Here is a 23,097-nt window from a genome sequence, read left to right on the forward strand (position 1 = left end):
GTCTTTAACTATGATGTTATGTATGGATTAATTTTCCTATAATTTTGAAATATTAGCTTCAAGCTTATAAAAAGTTTATTTATGTATATGTGTAGACAAAACTTTCACAATTTAAGAAAATTCGACCTAAAGACAACCTTTCTAAATTTGAAAAATATATCGCTTGATTTAAAAAAAATTCTTTTAAATTTAAAAATTGAAATTTTTAATTTTTGGAGGCAATTTTATTGGGAAAATTTTTTCGAGTGTGCACACTGCACAGTGTACACACTTTATTATTTCCAGGTTTCAGGTTTGTGGGGCGCCCCACGAAAGGCGCTCTCTCGATTTGCGGGTGGGTTGGTCAGCCGCTCCAGCTGCCAGTCGGTCGTTCAGTCGGTCGAGCATTCTGTCGTGTCGAATGAGAAACACAGCAATTATGCAATTTGATAATACTTCATTCTCGGGTAATAAATATTAATTATTTTTGCGAATGTGATTTCATGTTCTTCTTGTGCTCCCCACTTCGCACATACATACTCACTGAGCGCTAGTTTAGGTTAGATTTATGGGGCCCGCCTGCATGCGAATCAAATGAGACGTTTTGCTCTTGTTTCTTTCCATCTCCTTCTATTGCTCGTGCTGGTGCTCTTTCTCTTTCATCATTTCGTTTGCTCAACTTGGCGATATATTTATTCTTGGACATGTGGGGATTTGCTTAAAGTTTTCGTCTTGTTATTATTTCGAGTTTTCCTGCCCTGTTTCAATTTCGAAGGTGGCATTTTATCAAGCAATCATTTGGGAGCTGTTCAAATCTAGCATAAAGTCAAGTAAATATTCAGTTAGCCCAATTTCGGTAAGGTTAAGGTCATTGTATAATAATTAAAATATATTTTAAAGTGAAATGTCTAAAAACAACAATGTAAAATAAAAAATTATTTCTCAGTTAAAATTAAACTGAACTTTCAATAAAAGGACCTTCTTTAAAAATTTTATGTTACAAAGAAATATATTTTTATGCAATTAATTTTAAAATAAAAAGTCTAAAAGTATGAAACAATACGTTATTTCATTTTTGAAATAAAGTCAAAGTATTGAAATTTATAACCATGAACCGCAGAGGAAAACATGAAAACGAAACGTAAAAAAAAACCCACATGCCATTGAACAGTATAAATGTCAGACAACGTTGTTATTTGTAATTAATTGGAAGGACAAGCGAAATGAAATTAAAATATGGTTCAGGAAAATCAGTAAACAAGCAAAAACATATATTGGGCTTTATATACTTCTATATAGCATGCTATGTACTGTTATTTGTAGTCAACATGCATAGACATGAGTTTTGAACACATTTTGTAAAAAAAAGCCTTTAAATATGTATGTATGTATGTACTATACGCTTTCAGAGGTCGCAGCGCCCAGCCCCATCCAAAAGTTCCAGTTATTGTCGTGTTTCGTACATTCTCGGTAACTTCCAGGCCGTTACCTTTTATACCGTTTGCCCATCAGAAATCTCTCGTGCATAAGAAACATTTTAATTTTGAAAGGGACTGACTCCAATGGAAATTGCCATAATATCGTATCACACACACAGAAAGAGACAGACCGACCAAAAGAGACAGAGATGGGGAGAGTATGAGTGTGCCTTTACATAAATAAAAATAACACAGCACGGCAAAGAAATGAAGAAAGTTAAATTGAATTGTGTTCGCTCAGGATATTTACTTGTATTTTCTTTCTTTTCCTCCTCTCTCTCTCTCTCTCTGTCTCTTTCCCTCTATCATTTTTCCTCCTTGGCTTACCACAATTTCTGCTGTCCTTCTGCACTTGAGGCATAAGTGAAGGTAACTTTTTTCTTCTGTTTTCTTTATCTTTATTTTCTTCTTTTTTCGGTAGGTGTAACAGAACTGTCAAAGTTGCTGAAATTGTCGAATTGCCTGCAAGGAATTGCGCATGATTAAGTCTGGGCAACTGGGGGCTGTAACTCTTTATAAGATCATCATTGTTATGGATGTAAAGTGAACTTTATAATGATGATAAATACATGTATATGCATAACATACATACATATGTGCATGTACATACACATAACCCAAGGCGAGGTTAATTTCCTACGCACCATATAAGCCAAATGACCAACCTGTCGCCAGTAAATGGGCTGCTGTCACGTCATTGGCCATGGTCTGGTCTGGTTAGGTCTGGTTTTGTTTCGGTTTCGGTTTTGGTTTTGACTTTGTTTGTTTGCCCAAAAACCCATGTCAATGCTTCTCGATCTACTCTTTGCAACAATCAATTTCCATATAATATACAAACATACACAGAGCGAAAGAAGTCAAGAATTTAGTATTGAAACTGACTCGATATTTAATTAAGATTGAAATTACAAAATCTAAGTTACTTAATGCTATTTTAAATATTTTAGTATATGCAAACTGAAAAGTAAATTCAAAACTTACTTGAGTCATTCATTATTGTTTTATTTTAAGTATCCTGCTATAAAAATTCGAAATATTTCTCTCTTAATTAGTAAATTTTTACTTAATTGAATATTCTTTGTTCCTGTATAATAATTATTATCTGAGGAAAATAATTTTCAGTAATTCGTATTCATCTAACAATACATCTTTTGAATTTAACTTTAGTACGAATTTTCTCTCTGTGTATGTACATTGCCTGCCCACCCATCCACTTGTTTATGAGTTGATGTTGATATTCGTCGTGGTCACATTAAGCCATACGTCGCCATATTACAACGCGTCACGTTACGGCACGTCACGTCATGTCAGTCAGACATAATGTCGCGGCAATGCTCGTACTCGAATACTCGTACTAACTGCCCGCACTGACGAACTGTCAACTTACTGTCAATATCTCATGTTTGTCCGCGGTGCCTCATTTTTAGTTTGCCGAGTTGGCAGCCCCCTTCCACAACGCCATCTTGTTGATTTTCGGTCGTCGTCGAGTGTGCATAAATTTATTCTTTGCACTTTGTTTGACTTTCTTACAAAATCCACCGCCCTCCCCCCCTCCTCTCATCTGCTCACTCTCTCTCTCTCTCTCTCTACTTGTTGTTGTTTGTGATGTGTGTGCGTTAATGTTATTTCTCAACACTCTATTTGCCCGTTATTGTCTCCGATTTGAAAGCTAATGTAATGAGCCTCAATATTGTGGCAGAACATTCTCAATAAATTGGTATTTGAAGTACTACATAAAACCCAAATAAACCCTAATGTATTAACTTTAGTTATGGTGTCAACAATCTGTAGAATTGCTAGCACATTTGCAAGTCTAAAGATCTTATTAGCAGCTTATCTTAATCGCGGCAGATATTCTTAATTTACGTTCACAATGAATTCCACATTCCATTGACACAATAACTCAAGTTAAAATCTACACAAGTTCCAATTGAGAGAAGAGCAGCAAACGACATCCACATATTCACACAAAAACTAAAGTTGACATCCACAAGATAACTAACTTCCACTGACATCCACATAAAATCCTATTCAGGTGAGAATTGCAGTTGACATCCACATGAGATGCAATTTAAGTAAGATTTAAATGTTTGCAGATTGGATTGTGGAACCTTTGAAAGTAGATCAAAATTTTTAAGAGAGAGAAATTTGTTATCTTGTGCAGATTTGAATTTGGATCGCGTCTTAGGAATGTACTTTAATTTGTATAAAGTTTCACTGAACTTTAAAAACGCTGTATGTATGCGTGTATCTTATCAAAGCTGTGGACAGTTGAAATACGATTGTGGATAGCGCATTCAGGAAGAAGGAAGCGTTTTATGCCCGCACAAAATGCCAGCAAATGCATTCGGAACCGGAAGAGGCAACGTTGCGGCATTTGAGAAACAGCTGAAATTTCGCTCCGCTTGTCGCAGGCAGCTGTCGCAAGAGTGAGGGGAGCAGAGAGAGAGAGAGAGAGAGGGGAGAGATAGGATATGGCAGCCTGGGGGCATATTGAGTGGTTGATTGCTTTAATGAACGCCTCAATGCCGACAACTTGTTAGCGGCAAGGACATTTTGCCTGCCCGCCAGCTGTCCCAGTCGCATTTCCATTTGTCGCATTCCTTTCCCCATTCCCCATCGCTGTTGCCTATTCTTGATTCTCTCAGATTCCATCCCGTCGCGGTATTTGCTGATTTGTGATGGTTATATTTTGTTCTGCTTACGAGTATGCTTAAAAGCCAATTGATTTATGGTATTCCACAAGCGAAATATATATTTTGTGCCCTTAGAGAGACAGAGTGCTATAAGTCTGCCTTCAAATTGGTTATATTTGTAAAAATAAATATTAAATGAAAGGGTTCATTCTATAAATTAAAAAAAAGCATTGAATTTAAAATTGATTAAATATTGTATAATATTATTTTTTTTTTAACGTTTTTATTAATATTTTGAGCACGTTACATACTACTTAAAGCATTTTCAGTGCAAATTCAAGAATTAACAGAACAGGTAAGTTACAGATTTTTTTAAACATGGCAGGGTTCGAACCCAGTTATTTTTCAAACTGTAGTTCTAGTTATGTGATAGGTCTGCGACTCTAACAGCTTAGCCACGGGACCACACATTGTTTAATTTGAATAAATTTTTAATTAAAATTAACTAAATAAACTATAATTACAGTCTATAGGGTATTTAATATTTGGTACTCCGAAGATAACTCACTTTTGGTTGTTTTGAATTCTTTAACATTAAGTACTATCCCTATAAAAATGTACTTATTTTTCTTTGAGGCCTAGACCTTGGGGCAATCGCAAGACAATATTGCAAGAAATTGATGTGATGGAATGAAACTCAATATGTGGATTTAAATGTAAAGCCAGGGGGAATGCTTAATTAGGTTACTTTCGTTTAGGTTTCGGGCATAATTAGAGCCTGAGGAGTTTTGAGCAGATTTAGAATCGAAGGATGCTGCAAAAAGTCCGTACCCGATTTCAGTTAGGGTCGGGTCGAATGTGCGAGTGGAAATCAAATTATTTTAATGATACACAAATTGATACTTTGAGACAAAATAACAAACCAAATGAAAATTGCTGCCAGCATTTTCGACTACTTTTCCAGCTGCAGTGTAACGTTGGTAGCAATGGGAACCGGAGGAGGACACAATGGGATGGGACAAAGGGAGAGTGAAAATACCAAGAAAGCAACGCTGCGATGAAAATTAAGTGAAAATTGGATTCTATACATTTTGTTCTTTTTTATTATTTTTATTTCGCTTTTGTTCCTTTTTTCTTTTCTTCTTTATTTTTTTATTTTTGCTCATTTCATGTTGGGCAAATTGAGTTGGAGCTGGAGCTGTGGTGTGGTAAGGTCTGAGGGAGGGGGCATGGATCGAGTGGAGTGGAGTGTTTAATACCTGAAGCGTGTGCAATTGCTATTATTATGCAAATTTTCCTTTTCATTGCATGCGTGTGCTCTCTGTCCTCTTCCACTCATTGTTTTTCTTTCCTCCTCTGCTTTTTTCCACGTAATTTAAATAAGGTTCCCAAAGGTTGCGACAATAATGAGAGACAATTGAAATGTCAATAATATGCAATTGTCTGTAAGGGAGAGAATCACTTTTGCAGTTAAGAGGTAGTTTATCTAGAATTAGGGGTTGCATCTAGCTCTAAAGTGATTCCACGTCAATTCGCTTGAGATATATATATATATTTAATATCAGTTTTCATTAAATAATTTTCTTTATCTATGGGAAAGTTTATCAAAGTTTTTGGATAATCAACTATTTTAGGCTTCACATTTATTCAAAATGAAATTGACTTGTCAGCTTTTCCCAGCTACGAATTGGATTTGCATGGGAGAACGAGAATTTTCACATACCTCAAATTACTTTTCCAGCCTGCGAGCGAAGAACAAACAAAGCCGAAAACTCCTAAAGATGATAATTTAAATAAAGTTAGAAACTTTGCAGACGTATGCATATAACATACACACATATTAACCAAAATGTTGCTTAAAAGCCAAACCTCAAAGTCTTCAATTCCCGTTGCGTAAGGAATGAAACGAAAGCCGTCCATAGATATGCCACATTTCTACAGGCTCTGCAAACAGATAAACAAACAAACAAACAAACAAACAAACATACAAGCCAAACAACCAAACAACAATAACACTACAATGGTTGACTGAATGCATGAAATCTTGACCAGAGGCAACGGTAAAGCAAATATGTTAAAAAGGGGATGCGGTAATAGCTGATATGAGGTGAGTGCTGACTGTGATGTGGAGCAGAGTGAAGGGCGTGGCCGTGTTTATCAAAAGCCACAGGGCATTAATTACGCATACGCAACGTTGGCCAGAGCTATCCACATCCACATCCTTAACGATTGTTGCCAGTCGTCGTCAGTTTCAGCAACTTTCATGTGTGTGTGGGGAGATCGAAGGGTGAATTTCTGCCTGTTAACTGGGCTCCATCACATACAGGTACGTGGAATGAGTAAATTAAAATGATGAGCAAGACCGTTGACTTTTTGAATGCACAGGGTACATTTTAATTAAGTAAGCAAATCGATAAAATGCTTGTAATACATATAAAGAAGGATATATTATATGTGTGTTTGCAAATTTGCAATAAATATCTGGACAGCTTTAACATTATTTTGAAGTTTAAAGAAAATTTAAAGAAATTTACAGATTCATTAAAATAGATAAGAGCTAAAGAAAATAAGAACAGGAATCGAACAAATCGGATTATTTCCCAGGGTATTCATAATATAGAATTTAAGATACTCGCGCAATTTATTGAGCATTACAATAAATTAATTTAATATTATGGACTAAAATTTGATATCAGATATAATATAAGATGTTCAGTCATGCGTATCTTTTAGCCGATCAGTTCACCAATATATTTATATATATACGCAAAGTATAAAAAAAATAAAGAGTGACAAATAAATAAAAAAATTTCAAAAATATAAATAAACTCAGAAATAAAATAGGTAAAGTCGAGTATACTCACTGGCCATAAGTATAGGGTATTCAATATAAAGACCAAAGTGCGTACATATGTATGTGAAAGTTTTGATAGTATTCAAGCTGAGCCAACGGAAGCGGAAGTCAATTTTTGTGTTATATAGAAATTGATATGAAAATGAAAATTCGAGTATCAAGAAAATGAGAAAACTTTGCCGAGCATGAAAAAAAATGTTGCAGAAAATACATTGTAGTGATGACAGAAAATATATGCTTTTGTATATAAACTTATATATACTCTACGCTGCAGAGTTGGACAGGAAAAGGAAGAGGAACAGGAATAGAGCGCAAGGTCGCACTTCAAACTCAAATTGTGCTGTCTTTTTGTTTGACATTATCGAAGGATGTGTCTTGAACTTGTTGTTGATGTTGTTGTTGTTGCTGTTAGGTCTACAGTTTGCATTGCCAGCAGCAAGAGCTGAGAGAGAGAGATACAGAGATGCAGGATATCGTATTATCAAAAGAAATAAAGAAAGCACTTTTGTCTTCAGCGACGATGCGGGCTACGTAAGCAACAACAACAACAATTGTTTCCGAAAAAACGCGCTTTGATCTGCCGCCAGGATTCAGAGCTAGCAGATGTCAGGCTGTATGTGTAGAGTACAGGACCAGGAGGAGGAGCATTAAGCGGACATTGAACCGAGACAGCTCCTGGATAAGCATTGTCCTCGGGAGACGATGGGACGGGAGCAAGTTACTCAATTATCCAAGTGTCCAGTCGAGCTTATCTGTTGGTGAGAGCAGCGACTGCTGCTTCCCGTTTGGACGGTTGAATATGGTTGGCATTTTATGGCTGAACGTCCTGTACAGCGGGTTTGAGGTCCTCACCAGGAATTTACTTTGTTGTTGCTTCCTCGCTTTGATTAAATGTCAAAACAATTGCGCGCTGCAGCATAATCAAAGCTCTGCTTGCGTAATTGCCCAATGAAGCGCAACTTGCACGAGTAACAACGAAAAAATAATATAAAATAAAATTAAAATAAAATAAGAGAGGACAGCTAAACACAGCGAGCTCCACGGATACGAGACAAATTGGTAGGGTAATTGACACAAGAGAGAGATGGAGAGAGAAAAGAGAGAGAATAGGAGAGTGAGCTTCTCCTGGCTGTGGGTAGAATTTAAATATTTACAGACCGTCGGAGTAAATGCGAATTTGTTGTGATTTCATTAAGTATTATTTGCAAAATTAATCTCGATTCCATTTGCCACGTATGTGTATGAATTTTTCATACTTTTCTGCGTGCAACAATTATATTTAAGCTTTTCATGCAGACACTTAATGCGGATCGTTTATAATATTTTATTTGAATATAGATTTCATTTCGCATTTTAAGCCAACAATTTATTTAAATATGCCTTTAAAAGATTTCTTGAATTTTATGTAAATTCTGTATTTAAGCCAAATTCAAATAGAATCGACCATTATTAATCTTTTCCAATAAATAACTGAGAGTTGCTTAAGTAATTACAAAAGTTTTCGAGTTGACTCCAGTCAACCCCCATAATTTGCTCTTAATTTGATTTTTCAATTTTTTGGACAGTTATAAAAAATTGTTTACTGAAAATATGCACCAAAAATACTTGAACCAATGAACAAGTAAACAAAAATTAAAAAAAATTTATTATTTAAAAATGGCCAAAAAATATGGGGAAAAAAATGCATAAATATTCAAATGAAAATCCTCACGCCAAGGCGAACAAATCAGCGTCAGGATGGACGAAGGCAAATCAAATTATGGATAATTTATACATACAATTTCCAGTGGACTGCTGTTTCTCCTGTTCCTGTGCCTGTTCCTGTTTCTGCTGCAGGATCGCTGGACCAAGTCAAGGAGCTATTGCTGCGGCTGCGACTGCGACGGAAACTGGCCGACGTTGGCTTCACTTCTGCCGCTTGATTGAAACTCATTTATCATCATAAATTAGAGCGGGGTGGGGTGGGGGTCGGTGTCAGGGTTTCGAAATGTAGCACGAAATCAAGGAAAAGATTCATCATGCGCCTGCCGCTGTGGGCGTGGCGTGGCAGTCAGTTGGGCAGCGCTATGTAATCCTGCTCAGATTGAAAATTAATGAGGTCATCACGCTGCACACACACACACACACACACACACACACATATACATAGACAGAGAGATAGAGGGAGAGACAGATTGAGAGAAAAGAAAAACACACATATTTAGATTACATTTTTTAGCTGTAAAATCAGTGACTACGAAAATTGTCCAGCATCGCATATTTCTTGTCTAATGTTGATTCTTTTTCCATACACAATTCAGTGGAATATGAATCACCCCAACAACAACATCAACACCACCATCACCACCCTCCTCCCCCCTAATGCCAGCGGCTCAAGTCAATGCTAATGATTAAACAGTGTCTTGTGTACAGGGTATGCTAGACTTTCAATTTAATTTGTAGCAGTTTAACAAATGCTATCGATAATATAATTTACAGTGAAATTTCATATTCCAAAGGAAACAATCGATCTCTTATGAACTAACTGTTACTTTTTATAAGTATATTTATATCTATAATTGATTATAATTAGCCAATTAATAATAATTCCAGATTATTTTATATTTATATCTGAAATTTAATTTTTGCAGGGTATTAAATAGTCATATACTGCCCACATTCTTTAATTTGCTCTTATCCCTGGCTATTGTTTGGAGGTGTGTTTATTGCCCCACACTTGTCTCAAGCCTCGAGTGGACGAACGTCACCCTCCTCGACTCCCTTCGTACTTGCCACTAAATATGAACTGCGTTGGAATAAAAATTAAATTTGGACACTTGAACTTGGGGTTGGGGCTGTTTCTTAACGGTTGTGGGTTGTGAGGGGATGTTGAGTGCCATTAACTTACATAAATCACAATTCTGCACATTTAGGGCATTTAGGCATTTTAATTTCTTCACATTTATATTTTTTGTCGCGCCGAAATGCAAATAAGATGATAAGGAATGTCTTTCATTTAGAGTCCCCATTGTTTCCTTGACTGTAATTGTGTGACTCAGTCATGGCGAGTACAATAAATAATGCATACTTCTAATCTTAAGTTTAACTATAAGCTCGCAAATTTATCTTTATTCTTTTTTTTAGAAATTGTGAAAAGGTTTTTCAATAAATATTTGAAGTCGGTTCCTATCTTTTTACTATCTTTATGAGTAATAAAATTTAGAAAATAGTTAGTCCAAGCTTATCTTTACGAAAATTTAAAGTGCATTCTATAGTAAAAAGTAATTTTTTAAAAACTCATCTTATTAAACAAAATGTAAATAAATATCATCAACCTCTGCGCATTACAAACAACTTTATCAAATAGATTTATACTCAGGTAAGCTACTGTCTCTGGCCAAATGCGTGGTCAGAAATCTGTTCACAGATATTGCAATTTATTTAAATAATCTAGCAATAATTCAAAATGCCAAAAAAAGCCGGTGACAAAAAAGGCATTACAAAATGCCCCGAAAAATGTTAACCCTTTTCAACAAGAAAATAAAATGTTGATGCAGCCATTTGCAATCAATTGAATATGTGTGCGAGTGTGTGCGAGTGTGTGCGAGTGTGTGTGTGTGTGTGTTTGTATAGATATACATGTATAGCTGATAATTTATTGCTTTTACATTTTGCAATGGACGAGAGCCAGTTGCTGGGCATGCTGGCAAGGTAATTATTATCTTTTGGCCAACGTGGCGCATACGTAATGAATGGCCGGTTTAAACGGTTTAAGGTTATGTGACATTTTTTTTAAGCAGCCCCATTTCTCTCTCTCTCTCTCTCTCTCACTTGCTTTTCCATTTTCCACTTCACATTTATGCAATTCTTTTGCCAACAATTTATGGCTTTGACCTTTAAGTGTCGCAAGGGAAAAGATTTGCATTGCTCTCATTTCATTAAATCTCTTTCTTAAAAGCTTAAAGAGTTTTAAATTTGAATTTTCCAATTGCATTTGCTGTCAATATAGCCCATATACTCTATATACTATATACTATATGCAGAAATACGTTTCTTTTTTATAATTAAGCTCAGCAGGCTGTGACATTTCTGTATCTTTATGTTTTAGCTTGTGTTTCATTTGAGTTAAGACTTTATAATTAAACGAATACTATATATCTTGGTAAATTATTTTCAATTGTTGTTTCAACTGTTGTTTTTTAGCTAACAATGAGCTTGCCGCGGGTTTTCTTCGAGATAAGCGCTGATGGGGAGAAACTTGGACGAATCATTATGGAGCTACGTTCCGATGTTGTTCCCAAGACGGCGGAGAACTTCCGTGCTCTGTGCACTGGGGAGAAGGGCTACGGCTACAAGGGATCTCCATTCCATCGAGTTATTCCAAATTTCATGTGCCAAGGTGGTGATTTCACCAATCAGAATGGCACAGGCGGACGTTCCATCTATGGGAATAAGTTTCCCGATGAAAATTTTGAGTTGAAGCACACGGGTCCGGGTATACTTTCGATGGCAAATGCGGGACCAAATACAAATGGATCGCAGTTCTTTATATGCACCTCAAAGACCACTTGGTTGGATAATAGACACGTTGTCTTTGGCAAAGTTGTGGATGGCATGGACGTTGTGCGAAGGATCGAATCAATGGGTTCAAATTCTGGCGCCACAACCAAGAAAATACTCATTGATGACTGTGGGGATGTTTAGTGAGGCATGCAAATATTTTGTATATAAAACACGTATACTATATTAAAGATAAATCGAACTACATATTAGATTTTTTTCGGTTTGAATTGTATATTGAGTTTCCATGAGTGTGAATTTGTCGATATTGAGCGACTTGCCGATAAGTGTGATATTTCGTTTCTGGTTTCCCTATCTAAGTCCTCGTCACTATTTAGACTGTCTGTGGATGGTGGACCAGGGATGAATTCATTTAGTAAACGGGTTGAGTATTTGCCATCAGAGTAGTTTATACGGCGATTAAGATACTTTCTGCAGATGACTTCTTCGGCCTCGCTATCCTCGGAGACATGGGCGGATAGAACGTCCTCGGGATTGACAACATCTATGGGATAAATATTGAGCTTGGATATATGATTATAGCCGTAGTCGGATATCTTATGGCCGGCCACACGATTGGCAAATTCTACAGCATCTGAAAGATTCATTTTCCTGATGTAGGTGGCATAGATAAAAGCGGCCGTGAAGCATGCCCCTGCCCCATGAGTATCCACTACTCGCTTGGCAATGTAGGGCGGCATCTCGTGGTAGATCCCATTGCCTGTCAGGCAACCCGCACCTTGGGGACCCCAGGAGCAAATGAAGCATGGTCTGTGCATTTTTATGGAACGTGGCAATCGCAGGTCGGCATCCAATTGGTGGCAAGTTTGCCTTGCCGATTGCCAACCCAGTTGCATAGCGAGTTGCCGGGAGAAGAGCACATAATCACACATATCGAAGAGATCCCTGTTCTCCTTATAGCAGGAGTTCACCCTCAGCGACATTAGAATGCGATCCTTTTTGCCATTGTTATAATCTAAGACGGCTCTCATCATTTGCACAGTTTCCCGGACTTGACGAGCCTCGAAGTGAACCCAACCAAAAATGCTGAGGTCAAGTTTCTGAAAGTCCTCAAAGCTGCAATAGGGAAAGTTTCTATTGCAGTGGATGACGGCACGTAAGCCCGTCTTTTTGGCCACCATAATGGTGGAGAAGCCCGGATCCTCATCAGTCTTGGGGCAATGCTCCAAATTAATGGCCCTTCCCTGCATTTCCGTAATGATCGCATTTAAAAGCTGCGAACGACTCAATATGCCAAGAAACTCCGATTGGGCGCTCAGGAGACTGAGGACAAAGCTCACAATGCTCGAATGGCCACCGCGTTGCCAATGGACTTCCAAACAGGTTTGATCCACGCCCTCCTCTGGTAAATTATTACATATGGAAATCAAATCCATGGACAAACTGCCCACACATAAAACGGGCTTTGTGACGCTCAATGCGCAGTATTGATTCATGGTTTCAACAGATTCTCGAAGATTTACTTTAATCTTAAAAAATTTATTTTGACTTAATTTTGAAGGATTACTTGCCGAAAATGGATTTCAATTAAAGTTTCCCAAAATAACAAAAGGTTTTCTTTTTAAATATCGATAAGTAGTTTTATTAATTAGTACTTTTTGACTGTTAACTATTTATATTGACAGTAAATTAATAATATAATAATTAAATAAATTAGAAGTGAGAACAATATTAAATGTGACACATCTGTTGCAATATATAGTATAGAAAGAAGATTTGTATTGACTCATCCTACGTGTCTATTGAATATTCAATTTTAATCTTTAGTAGGCATTGACTTTTATTTTAGCCAATATTAGATAGCTTCTTTTGTTGCTTCACCATTCGGGCTTAGGCTTTGCACATGAACGGATCTATTAAAGTACACATTATTTTTCTTTGTTAAAATATTGAAATCGGTAAATTGTTTATAGTGTAGCATTTTTTCGACTATTAATTTTTGTTTTTATTATAGAGCTGGCGTTCTTTCGCACTTTCTGTACCGAAGTGAAAATGGCCCTGCCACGTGTGTATTTCGACATTAATGCCGGAGGGGAGAAACTTGGACGAATCGTTATGGAGCTACGTTCCGATGTTGTTCCCAAGACGGCGGAGAACTTCCGTGCTCTGTGCACTGGGGAGAAGGGCTACGGCTACAAGGGATCTCCATTCCATCGAGTTATTCCAAATTTCATGTGTCAAGGTGGTGATTTCACCAATCAGAATGGCACAGGCGGACGTTCCATCTATGGCAATAAGTTTCCCGATGAGAACTTTCAGCTGAAACATACTGGACCGGGTGTACTTTCGATGGCTAATGCTGGACCAAATACAAATGGATCGCAGTTCTTTATATGCACTGAGAAGACCACTTGGTTGAATAACAAACATGTCGTATTTGGTCAAGTCGTTGAAGGTATGGATATCATACGAAAAGTCGAGGGATTTGGTTCCAACAACGGCACAACTACAAAGAAGATAATTATTGAGGACTGTGGCGCCCTGTAAATTATATAATTGAATTATTAGTTCAATTTGATTTAAAATAAAGTATGTTATAAAGCATTAAAACAAAGTTTTTTTTTATAGGTTAAAATAATTTTTTTTTCATATTTAAGGATATATAATTGAAGCTATTGCCGATTCAGCTTCTTCATAAAAATCAGCATTTGAATGTATTTTCAATTTTTTTCCTTATAGCTTGTACTAACTTTTCCTTTTGTGTCATTTTACTGAACTCAAATTTAAATACAAAATTATAGGTTTAAAAGTAATTTAGAATCTACAAAATGGACAGAAGCGATAACAGATTAAGCTGGGCGGCTGGCAAGAAGAAAGTGTTGTGTGTTGGAGGTGCTGTCATCGATTGTATATCGATTGTGAGAAAGTTTCCCAAGGTTATGATGCCCGAGCGCTCTATTAAAGGATTCTGGCAGAAGGGAGGACATGCGGTGAATACAGCCACCGTATTAAAGAATCTTGGAATAAATGTGGAACTATTTGTTCTGCTGAGCAACAATCCGATGTTTAGGTTACTTTTGGATGACATGCGATTCCGGGGAATTGAGATTGACAACTGTCCTCGCTGTGAAGATACTCCGCCCTTCTCCTCGGTCATTTTATCCAAGTTATCGAAGACTTGCACCATTACAAACTGCACATCCTCGTTTCCCTACGTAACTCTGGAGGATTTTCAAAAACTGGATCTAAGCAAATACGGTTGGATTCATTTTCGTGGAAGCAAACCGGAAGTGACTGTGGAAATGATGAAGCTTGTGGTAGCCTACAATGAGAATCATGAGGAAAAGATACTCATATCTATGGATGTGAATACAGAATTGAATTCCATCTGGCCTCTGACCAACTACTGCGACTATGTCTTCTTCTCTAAGCAGCTGGGATTCGAACACGGCTGGCAAACACCAAGGGAAGCCTGCCGAAGCATCGACGAAAAGCTCCGACTGCGATTCGGCATCAATCTCAAGCGTCCTTTTGTTGTATTTTTGTGGGGCAAACGTGGAGCCGGTCTCTTAGATTATAATAGCAATTACTCGCGATCCCATGCGGTCAAAAACAGACGAGTTGTAGAATCCCTCGGTGCCGGAGAAGCCTTTGTGGGTGCCTTCATCTATGCCGTCTACGTGAGAGATAGAACCAATTCCGCTGCTGCCGACTTTGCCAATCGCATGGCCAGCCACAAGTGCACAAAGTACGGCTATGATCACATGTCCGACATTCTAGTTGCACCTGTTCTATAAATAGATATCATTTATGCCCTACCTTTAACATAAAAAGCGTAAAATAACTCGAATAAAGAATAAAGCATTCCTTAGAAAGCATTATGTAAAAGATCAGGCAATAAAGTAGCTATTAAAGCTTTATAAATAATTAATAGGAGAAGTTCTATACAATTTAAGAATGGTTCAACAAGTTTCCTCGGACGAATTATATAAATATTTAATGAAAGACAATTATAAATATTATTTGGGTTTGAGTTAACATCTAAAGCGCTGTAAAGAATCTAATATTTTTAAAGTAGATTGTTTCAAGCACATTCTTCACTGCAATAGCAATTAAAGCACTACACAAAAGCTTTTCTAAACAGATTTCAGTTGCAGCTTTTATAACTGAGCTTCCTTTTGGAATTGTGTGCTTAGCATAATTGTGTCATGATTAATTCCACAGGCTGCCAGAGAGACCAGAAATAAATGTAACAACTTACAAACTTATATAAATACATTCGTATTTATGTATATTTTGTGGTATAAGCAGGACAGTTGTTGAAAGAGCAGTGAGGAGGAGGGGGGTAAGAGAAGAGGGTGCTAAGCAGTTAGTGTAAATGTTATGCATAGCTTCGAGTGGCGGACAGCACAGGACAAGACACAGAACAAGGAATGTTTGCTGGTCATCTATCATGGCAACAACAACAAACATTTTTGTATGGAATTTAAGTGACAATTTTCATATAATATCCACCGGCACCACGTGGCGTATGAGCGATGGCGATAATTTCGGCTTTGCCAAAAGAAATCGATAAGTCTCCAAGCGTTTGACATGCGAAAAAGACAAGTACTTCCGGCCCATACAACTTCCTTCGCATAGTTAGAGCTTACCATATTGTTACCCTGTAAAAAATGTGAAATATGAAGGGGTATACATTTTATATATATTTAATATTAATAAAATACTTAAAGTATATAAATGCTTGATTAGTAGCAATAACTTATTGCATTTATAGATACCCTGAGGAAGTCTATAATTTAAAGGGTATTTGCTAGTCGTCACCTCATTACTGTCGCATTTTTGTGTATTTCTGCTGACTGTTGCAAAAGTCGAAGAATGCAAAACCCAAAATTATGCGTCGCAAATGCGGCAAAGTCAATGTGCGGGAATTGGAGGGAGGCGCCACTCAAAGTCAACAAAGAAGCAGACACAGTTGGAGACGGGAACACACACACACAAGCACACACACACACACACATACAGCTATATAACAGGCCGCCATTTATGTAAATTAAAAATTATTTCCACTGTAAAAATTCAGTGGGAATTGTTTTTGGCAAGCGACTCTGTTGTCTCTGTAGCCCAATTGCAACAAAAACAAATACACACACTCAGCACACACACACATATATACAGTTATACTAGCTGCAATAACAAAAGCAACAAGGAGTTTTTGGCAATAGAGAAAAACATTTGCTTTTTAACTACATTGGCTGTTAAGCAGATCTAAAGAATAGTTATTGTTATTATTGGCGGTTGTTTTGAGCCACAGCGCACCACAGTGCGCGCCACACGCCATGCGGCAGGCAACACGCAAATAGCATGAGGGGCATGTGGCATGTGGCAAGTGGCAAGTACGAATGGCGCTTGTAGCATTACCAGCCAAAACTTGTAACAAATTTGAATTTTTCTTTTGCTTTTTGTTGCTGTTGTTGTTGTCTCAAATTGCGGAAACGATAAGTACGAATAGTTATGATTTGAATTACTTATGAATATGACTTGAAATCCATTCGATATAATGTCTTATATGCAGATAAAAGAATCTCGCAATTCATGACATTAGCAACTGTTTAAGTATTCTTTTCAAAACGAGTAAATATATAAGCAAATTATCAACTTTTACACTCTTTATGTTATATACACTCTATTTATATAAAATTGTGTGTATTGTGTTAAGCTTAAAAAAATTGTATCTTTATAAATTATAATGAATCTCAACGTTTTCTTAAGTCAGATGGTTGCAGGATATATAATGGTTTATGTTGCTATTTTAGTTCTGTTATGCTCACTTTATCTCTATGCACCTTTTATAATTAAAATGTCTTATTTTTGGAGTTTTGGAATGTTGTCGCTCTTTCATTATATGTTTATGCAATGAAGTAGGTTACTTTGCTCTATAAAATCCGTGAACTTCATTAAGTTAAAATCACTTAAAGAGTAAATTTAGAATTATGAGACATACAATTCTATCATAATTTATAAAATATGTGTAAATCAAATAACACAGAATTTATTCCTGAGAAGTTAACTGGAAGTACAGTTTTGAAGTCCTTAAAGTATTTTCAGTATTACAACTGATGCATAATCTGTTGTTAGGTTCATTTGTGTTGCATCTAGACAAAGTGAGTTTTCAATTTCATGCAACGCCACTTTACATTTAAGCCAAAAGAACTTTAAAATATTCCATTGGCCTTTTGCAACTGTCCCATTCACTCGCGCTCTTCCCCTCACTACTACTCTCTCTCTGTGTCTCTCTCTCTCTCTCGCTTTCATTTTGCAGTTTGTGGCAGAATTGAGGAGTTGGGGATTGGGAAAATGTAGTCTGTTGCTGGTTCTGCATGTGAAGTGCATAGATTATGCAGTTGGCTTCAGTTTATGATTGGCAAATCCAATATACGTCGTGCACTTTGGCATGCAGTCGGGCCGCAGATTGGCAGAGACCAGAGGCAATGATGAGGGGCAAGCGCAGGGACAGAGGCAGAGCCACTTGCAGCGACTGCAATTTCGACAGCGCTGCCACTTTATGGCAGTTGCACGCATATTTTCCGTACCCTCACACATACACAATCAGTTCCACACACACATAAGCACATATAGTGGCGCAGAAACAAGATGGCGTAGCGCCCGTTTCCGGTTGATGGGCAACGGCGTGATTATCGGCAGGCGGCTGGCACAGCCAACAGCGAAGGGCAAACCGCAGTCACTGAAAAAAGAAACTCACTCGGAATATACAGGCTGATAGACAGTGAGACACCTGTTAAAGACTCTTTTATTATTTAATCATGTTATCAGTAACACCCTGCGTTTTGCAATTTTATACTTTTAGTATTTAACTTTAGTTTTTATCCAATCAGTTTTAAATTTTTGTTTTATATAGGCTTAAGTTTCGATGTAAGATTGTATCCATTTTTGTTAAAAATGTTAGCAATAGACCTTTTAGCGCGGCTGTACAGGGTATAGCACACACTTACACACACTGTAGTAGCCCCACAAAATTGCTGCCACAGCAGTAAGCTGCAAAATAAGCCAAAAATATGCGTTATCAAGCCAGGCCAATATATAAAGAGAAACTCTTCACACACACACACACACACACACACACACACACACACAAACACACACAGCTGGGCCGCACAGCTGGAAAGACAACAAGGACACACAGGACTTTGTGGGATAGAGATAGAAATGTGGAAGGAGTAGGGTAAAATAGGGTGGGCGATGGGTTTACCAATTGCAGTTGCCGTTGCCGTTGCCGTTGCCCGTTTCCATTTTGCATTACTTTGCATAACGAAGGGGAATATATCCCGCTGTGTTTTCTGGAGTGGCAGTTGCCGACACGTCGCGACATGTCGCCTGTTTTCTAGCTGCTCCTTTCCATTCGAGCTGAGGTCTGAAGTCTGCTGTTTAACCATAAACTGCTCGTCCATGGTCATTATGTGAAGCTCTTCTTTCTACCACATTCTCCTTACTTCTTTTCCGTTGAACTTTCCACACATTATTCTTATTTATCGGCCCACAGCAGCCTCTCAGCTAGGCTCCACGAATGGCTATAATATCGTTAGCTATGTACGTTGGAGCCCATAAACTGTTGCATATTATAAAGTTTTCATTTATAACAGCCCAAAGAATTCAGCGCAGTATGCGAGCCAGGCATTCATTTCAAATAATGATAAATAAATATTTAGATACAATTTATTAAATTTCATTGTTCATAAAACTCGTTAGCGGAATTTTTGTAAAAGTTTGAGTAATGAATATACAATTAAACTTGAGAAACGAATCTGTATAACTTATTTCATTTCATTTTCTTAAATAATTACTAGCAAGAAAATCTTCTTGATTTAATAATTAAAGTTATTTATAAAACAAAAAACCATTGCTAAAGCAAATGTCAAAATTTTCCTTAAAAAATTTTATATAATTAAAAAATTTACCAATAACTAATAATTTTGTTACAGTATTGAAAATAAAATGGTAGAAATATTCCAAAAAAAAGTTAAAACTTCTAAAGTCTTGCAGTAATTTCTATTTCTTGTATCTTTACAGCTCTAAGATACTACAACAGTTAAAATATTAGTACAAATTTAAAAATTTCAAATTGCCCTAAAAAGTATGCTATATTTTTTTGAAATATAAAATCCGTTTATAAATTAAGTAGAAAGCCAACTTTTTTTTTTATATCTTTTTGCTAACACGCCTTAAATCTTATTTATAAAGAAGAAGAAAAGCCCCTTAATTCCAAAGTCTTGTTTAGCTTGTCAGTTTGTAATTTATGGGTTCAGGTTTTGGACATTTCAATCAAGTGTTATCCAATCTGTTGGTGACACCACCAACAGCAACAACAACAACAACAACAACAATAACAGTAAGAATAACAACATCTAAATCAGAAGCGTTTCGCATGTTTTTCTGATTATTACGCTCATTACATCATCAAAAGAGACAAAATAAAGGAAAGAAGAAAAGAAAAGTAAAGAAAAACATTCCTCATTCTTTGTTTTCCATATACTTAGTATGGCGATGCTATGTGCTCCGTTTTGTTATTATTTTTGTGCTTCGTTGCGTTTTCACAGCTCGACGGCCAAAATGGAATGGAGAAGTAGATGGAGAACGCAAGACAACACGAGAGGGAGAAAAGCTGAAAAAAGTCATTGTTTACCCTTTTACGCAGCGTTTTTCGATTTTGTCGCCAAAAACTCAGTCCTGACTTAACCTCCTTTCAATGTGTTGAAATCTTTTCAAGTTGTGGAATGAGTTAAGCAAGGAGAAATCAGAGAAAGCAGGAATGAGGGAATGGGGAAAGGGGAAAAGGCGCGCGAAATTCATTTGTTAACCCGGAAAGGGCGCCTTCTAATCCACTGGCACTGCAGTCGCGACCCGCCAAACTGGAGTCCAATCCGGAGGATGCAGACCCAAAGTCCCCAGCGCGTGACACAAGAAATGATTGATGAAGGTATTGGCGAAAAAGTTACGCAAAAAAAAAATGAAGAAAATGAAAAGTAAAATGAAAAAAGACAAAGGGAAAAGAAAAAAGTCTGATATGGGCGAAGCTAAAGAAAACGCATTTAAAAGCATTAAAGCAAAATTTTTCAAGTCTTAAATTGAGCTAACAATGAATACAATAAAGTGAGCATTATACTCAATTACCAGTTAAAATATATTTATGGTAGTAATTTAGGTAAAAATATATAAATAATATAGATACAGATTCAGAAGAAAGTATTGAAAAAAAAATAAAATTTCTGTATAACTATTTTTATCGAATCATCCAATATTTTGAATATTAATATTAATTTTTGGGATGGGTTTGCAGTATACCCTTTAGTTTATTCTTGATGCTTCACCTTTTATGCTGAAAGGATAGTTCAGTGTACATAAGTATGCTACACTTAATTTGCTTTGAAAGTTTTATGTGCAGTATCTTTTAATAGGCACATAAAGTCATCCGTTAGCTCATTTATTGGACCGCCTTTGTTGTTGACCACTCTGTTTGCCCATCTCCATCTCCATCTCCACCTCCTTCTCCACCTCCATCTCGAACTACATCTTCATCTAGAATGCCATCGCCATTGCCATCTCCATCAAGAGTTGTTGGCTCTTTGTGGATTCTATTTCAGTTGGCCTTTATAGTGAAGCATTTAGTGCTTTTATGGCTAGTTACTCTCCTTTGATGGCATTAACATAATTTATGTATGAGCACGAAACAACAAAGCACCGTTACAAAGTATCTTTCAGTACATACAGTTCGTCCAGATGTGTGTAATTGTGTGTGTCTGTTTGTTGGTGTGAGTGTGTACACAAGGTAATCAAGCAATCGAAGTCAATTTAAGTGTTTCTCAATCCAGAAGTTAAAGTCGAACTGAATAACAGGCTTTAACTGCTGATGATATTGATAATGTTGCTTTATAAAGTTAAGACATCGACTGTAACTTCAAACCATCTTCAGGTCTAGGGAAAATTTAGGAAATTGATAAACTTTTGGATATATGAAAACAGAAGAAATACAAAGCTGTAGTATAATCAAACTTCGTTTAACGAAGTACAATTTCAATTTTAGATAAAAAAATTAATAAACATTTGTGACTTTTCGACTGGGAACAAATATTTTTATTTCTCCTATACACAAATATTAATTACCAAGCCAAAAATCTACATAGACCGAAATGATAAAAAAAAATGTAATAATAAAAGCCCAAAAAATATAATGAAAGAAAATATGTAAATATTTTTCGTACATTTAATTTTATGATATGCAAAATAATCATAAAAAGCGCAACAGCAACAATGCCCGCAAATATTGCAATAAAAACAAGAGTACCTAACAAACAACAACAGCAATGTGTAGCAACTTCCGCTTCCGTCGCATACAGTGGCTAAAATAGTACAATGTGTTCTATGAAATTCAAAACTTGCACAATTAGATGCAATATAATTCGAAAAGTTAGTTTTGTCTGCCACAAAGCTTTGAAATTATTGTTTAAATACGTATGTACATTGCATTTTCTTGAACTCTTTAATAAAAATCTTAGAAGTTGTATAGACTTTCAAGTTAAAGATAATCTACTGCTTGGCTTGAAGAAAATTAATTCGAGTAAATATTAGGTTTTATAAGTATCAACATGTGTGAAATAATCTAAAATGAGATGAAATAAAATTAGCCTGTACTGCGAATGAAATAATTGTATGATTTGAAATCGATTTTGACCACTGTGCGCTGTGTCCACTGTGGGGAGTGATGTCCATGCTGGCATTTTTATATACCCGTTAAAATTCGGGCGCATACACGTGGTAAGGACCACATGCCATGCCACGCCTACACTTTTGAAACACACACACATTTACACACACACACACACACATACTCTCACACAGACACAGACATAGCCATAACCATAAACAAGCAACGACAACGAGGAGCGCGACATTTTATAGCTGAAGAAAGAGAGAGAGGAGACGGGCAGGGCGGGTGCTGGGTTCCGGGTACTGGGTTCCTGGGTTCCTGACTGTGCTTCCTGGGTTTCTGGGTTTTTTGGTGGGCAACTCCGGGCACTTGGCATAAATTAAAGCGCCGTTAAGCATAAGCTCATCCAATTACCAAAGTATCCTTTGCCATTATATTTACGGATTTATTATAGTGTTGACTGTCGTTGGCTCTTTCCCTCTCCCTCTCCCCCTTTTATCGTCATCGTAAGTGCCCCACCCTCTCGTCGAGTCCTAAACTGCATTTGTGGTCCGTGTGGAGCCACACCTCCAATGTTGCCACATGCATGCATGTACTTTTATCGGTCCTTTGTCATTTGTCATGTTAATTTAATGATTTTTACTTTTTTTTTTCTCCCTTTCTCTCTTGTCACTCACGCCTACCATCCCCCCTTCACCCTTCCCACCTTTTTTACCCCGTCTTCCTGTGCTGTCCCAAAGCGCGACTCGTGTGGGTTTTTATGCCTTAATGGCAAAAATTCCTCCCACTTGGTGGGTATATAGCAATATAAGTTATGTCTCTGCGTGTGTATGAGTGCATGTGTGGGTGTGTTGGTAATGTAACGGTAAATTTATATATACACACAACACATCGCGAGTTGTCAACTTGTTTGACAGACCCAAACGC

The 23,097-nt window shown here is 36.9% G+C and overlaps 4 protein-coding genes and 1 long non-coding RNA gene across 5 annotated transcripts; 3 read left to right on the top strand and 2 right to left on the bottom strand.

Annotated features, from left to right (window-relative positions):
- Positions 1-1,838: 1,838 nt before the first annotated feature.
- On the bottom strand, positions 1,839-2,274 carry LOC117788402. The gene is made up of 2 exons (XR_004617766.1): positions 2,046-2,274; positions 1,839-1,968 (listed from the first exon to the last, which is right to left on the bottom strand). It is a non-coding gene; the product is annotated as an uncharacterized LOC117788402 (long non-coding RNA).
- Positions 2,275-11,100: 8,826 nt separating this feature from the next.
- On the top strand, positions 11,101-11,695 carry LOC117787899 (peptidyl-prolyl cis-trans isomerase-like). The gene has a single exon (XM_034626525.1). It carries the CDS (start codon positions 11,136-11,138, stop codon positions 11,628-11,630), a length of 495 nt encoding a protein of 164 aa, XP_034482416.1. The 5' UTR covers positions 11,101-11,135; the 3' UTR covers positions 11,631-11,695.
- On the bottom strand, positions 11,644-13,003 carry LOC117787896 (ketohexokinase-like). Its single transcript, XM_034626523.1, has one exon. The coding sequence runs from the start codon at positions 12,941-12,943 to the stop codon at positions 11,696-11,698; it is 1,248 nt and encodes a 415-aa protein (XP_034482414.1). The 5' UTR covers positions 12,944-13,003; the 3' UTR covers positions 11,644-11,695.
- A 329-nt stretch (positions 13,004-13,332) lies between these two features.
- On the top strand, positions 13,333-14,049 carry LOC117787897 (peptidyl-prolyl cis-trans isomerase-like). Its single transcript, XM_034626524.1, has 2 exons — positions 13,333-13,405; positions 13,462-14,049. The coding sequence occupies exon 2, from the start codon at positions 13,500-13,502 to the stop codon at positions 13,992-13,994; it is 495 nt and encodes a 164-aa protein (XP_034482415.1). The 5' UTR covers positions 13,333-13,405; positions 13,462-13,499; the 3' UTR covers positions 13,995-14,049.
- A 226-nt stretch (positions 14,050-14,275) lies between these two features.
- On the top strand, positions 14,276-15,244 carry LOC117787099 (ketohexokinase). Its single transcript, XM_034625543.1, has one exon. It carries the CDS (start codon positions 14,276-14,278, stop codon positions 15,242-15,244), a length of 969 nt encoding a protein of 322 aa, XP_034481434.1.
- The last annotated feature ends 7,853 nt before the right edge of the window (positions 15,245-23,097 follow it).

This window comes from Drosophila innubila, assembly GCF_004354385.1.
Source record: "Drosophila innubila isolate TH190305 chromosome 3L unlocalized genomic scaffold, UK_Dinn_1.0 0_D_3L, whole genome shotgun sequence".
NCBI lineage: Eukaryota > Metazoa > Arthropoda > Insecta > Diptera > Drosophilidae > Drosophila > Drosophila innubila.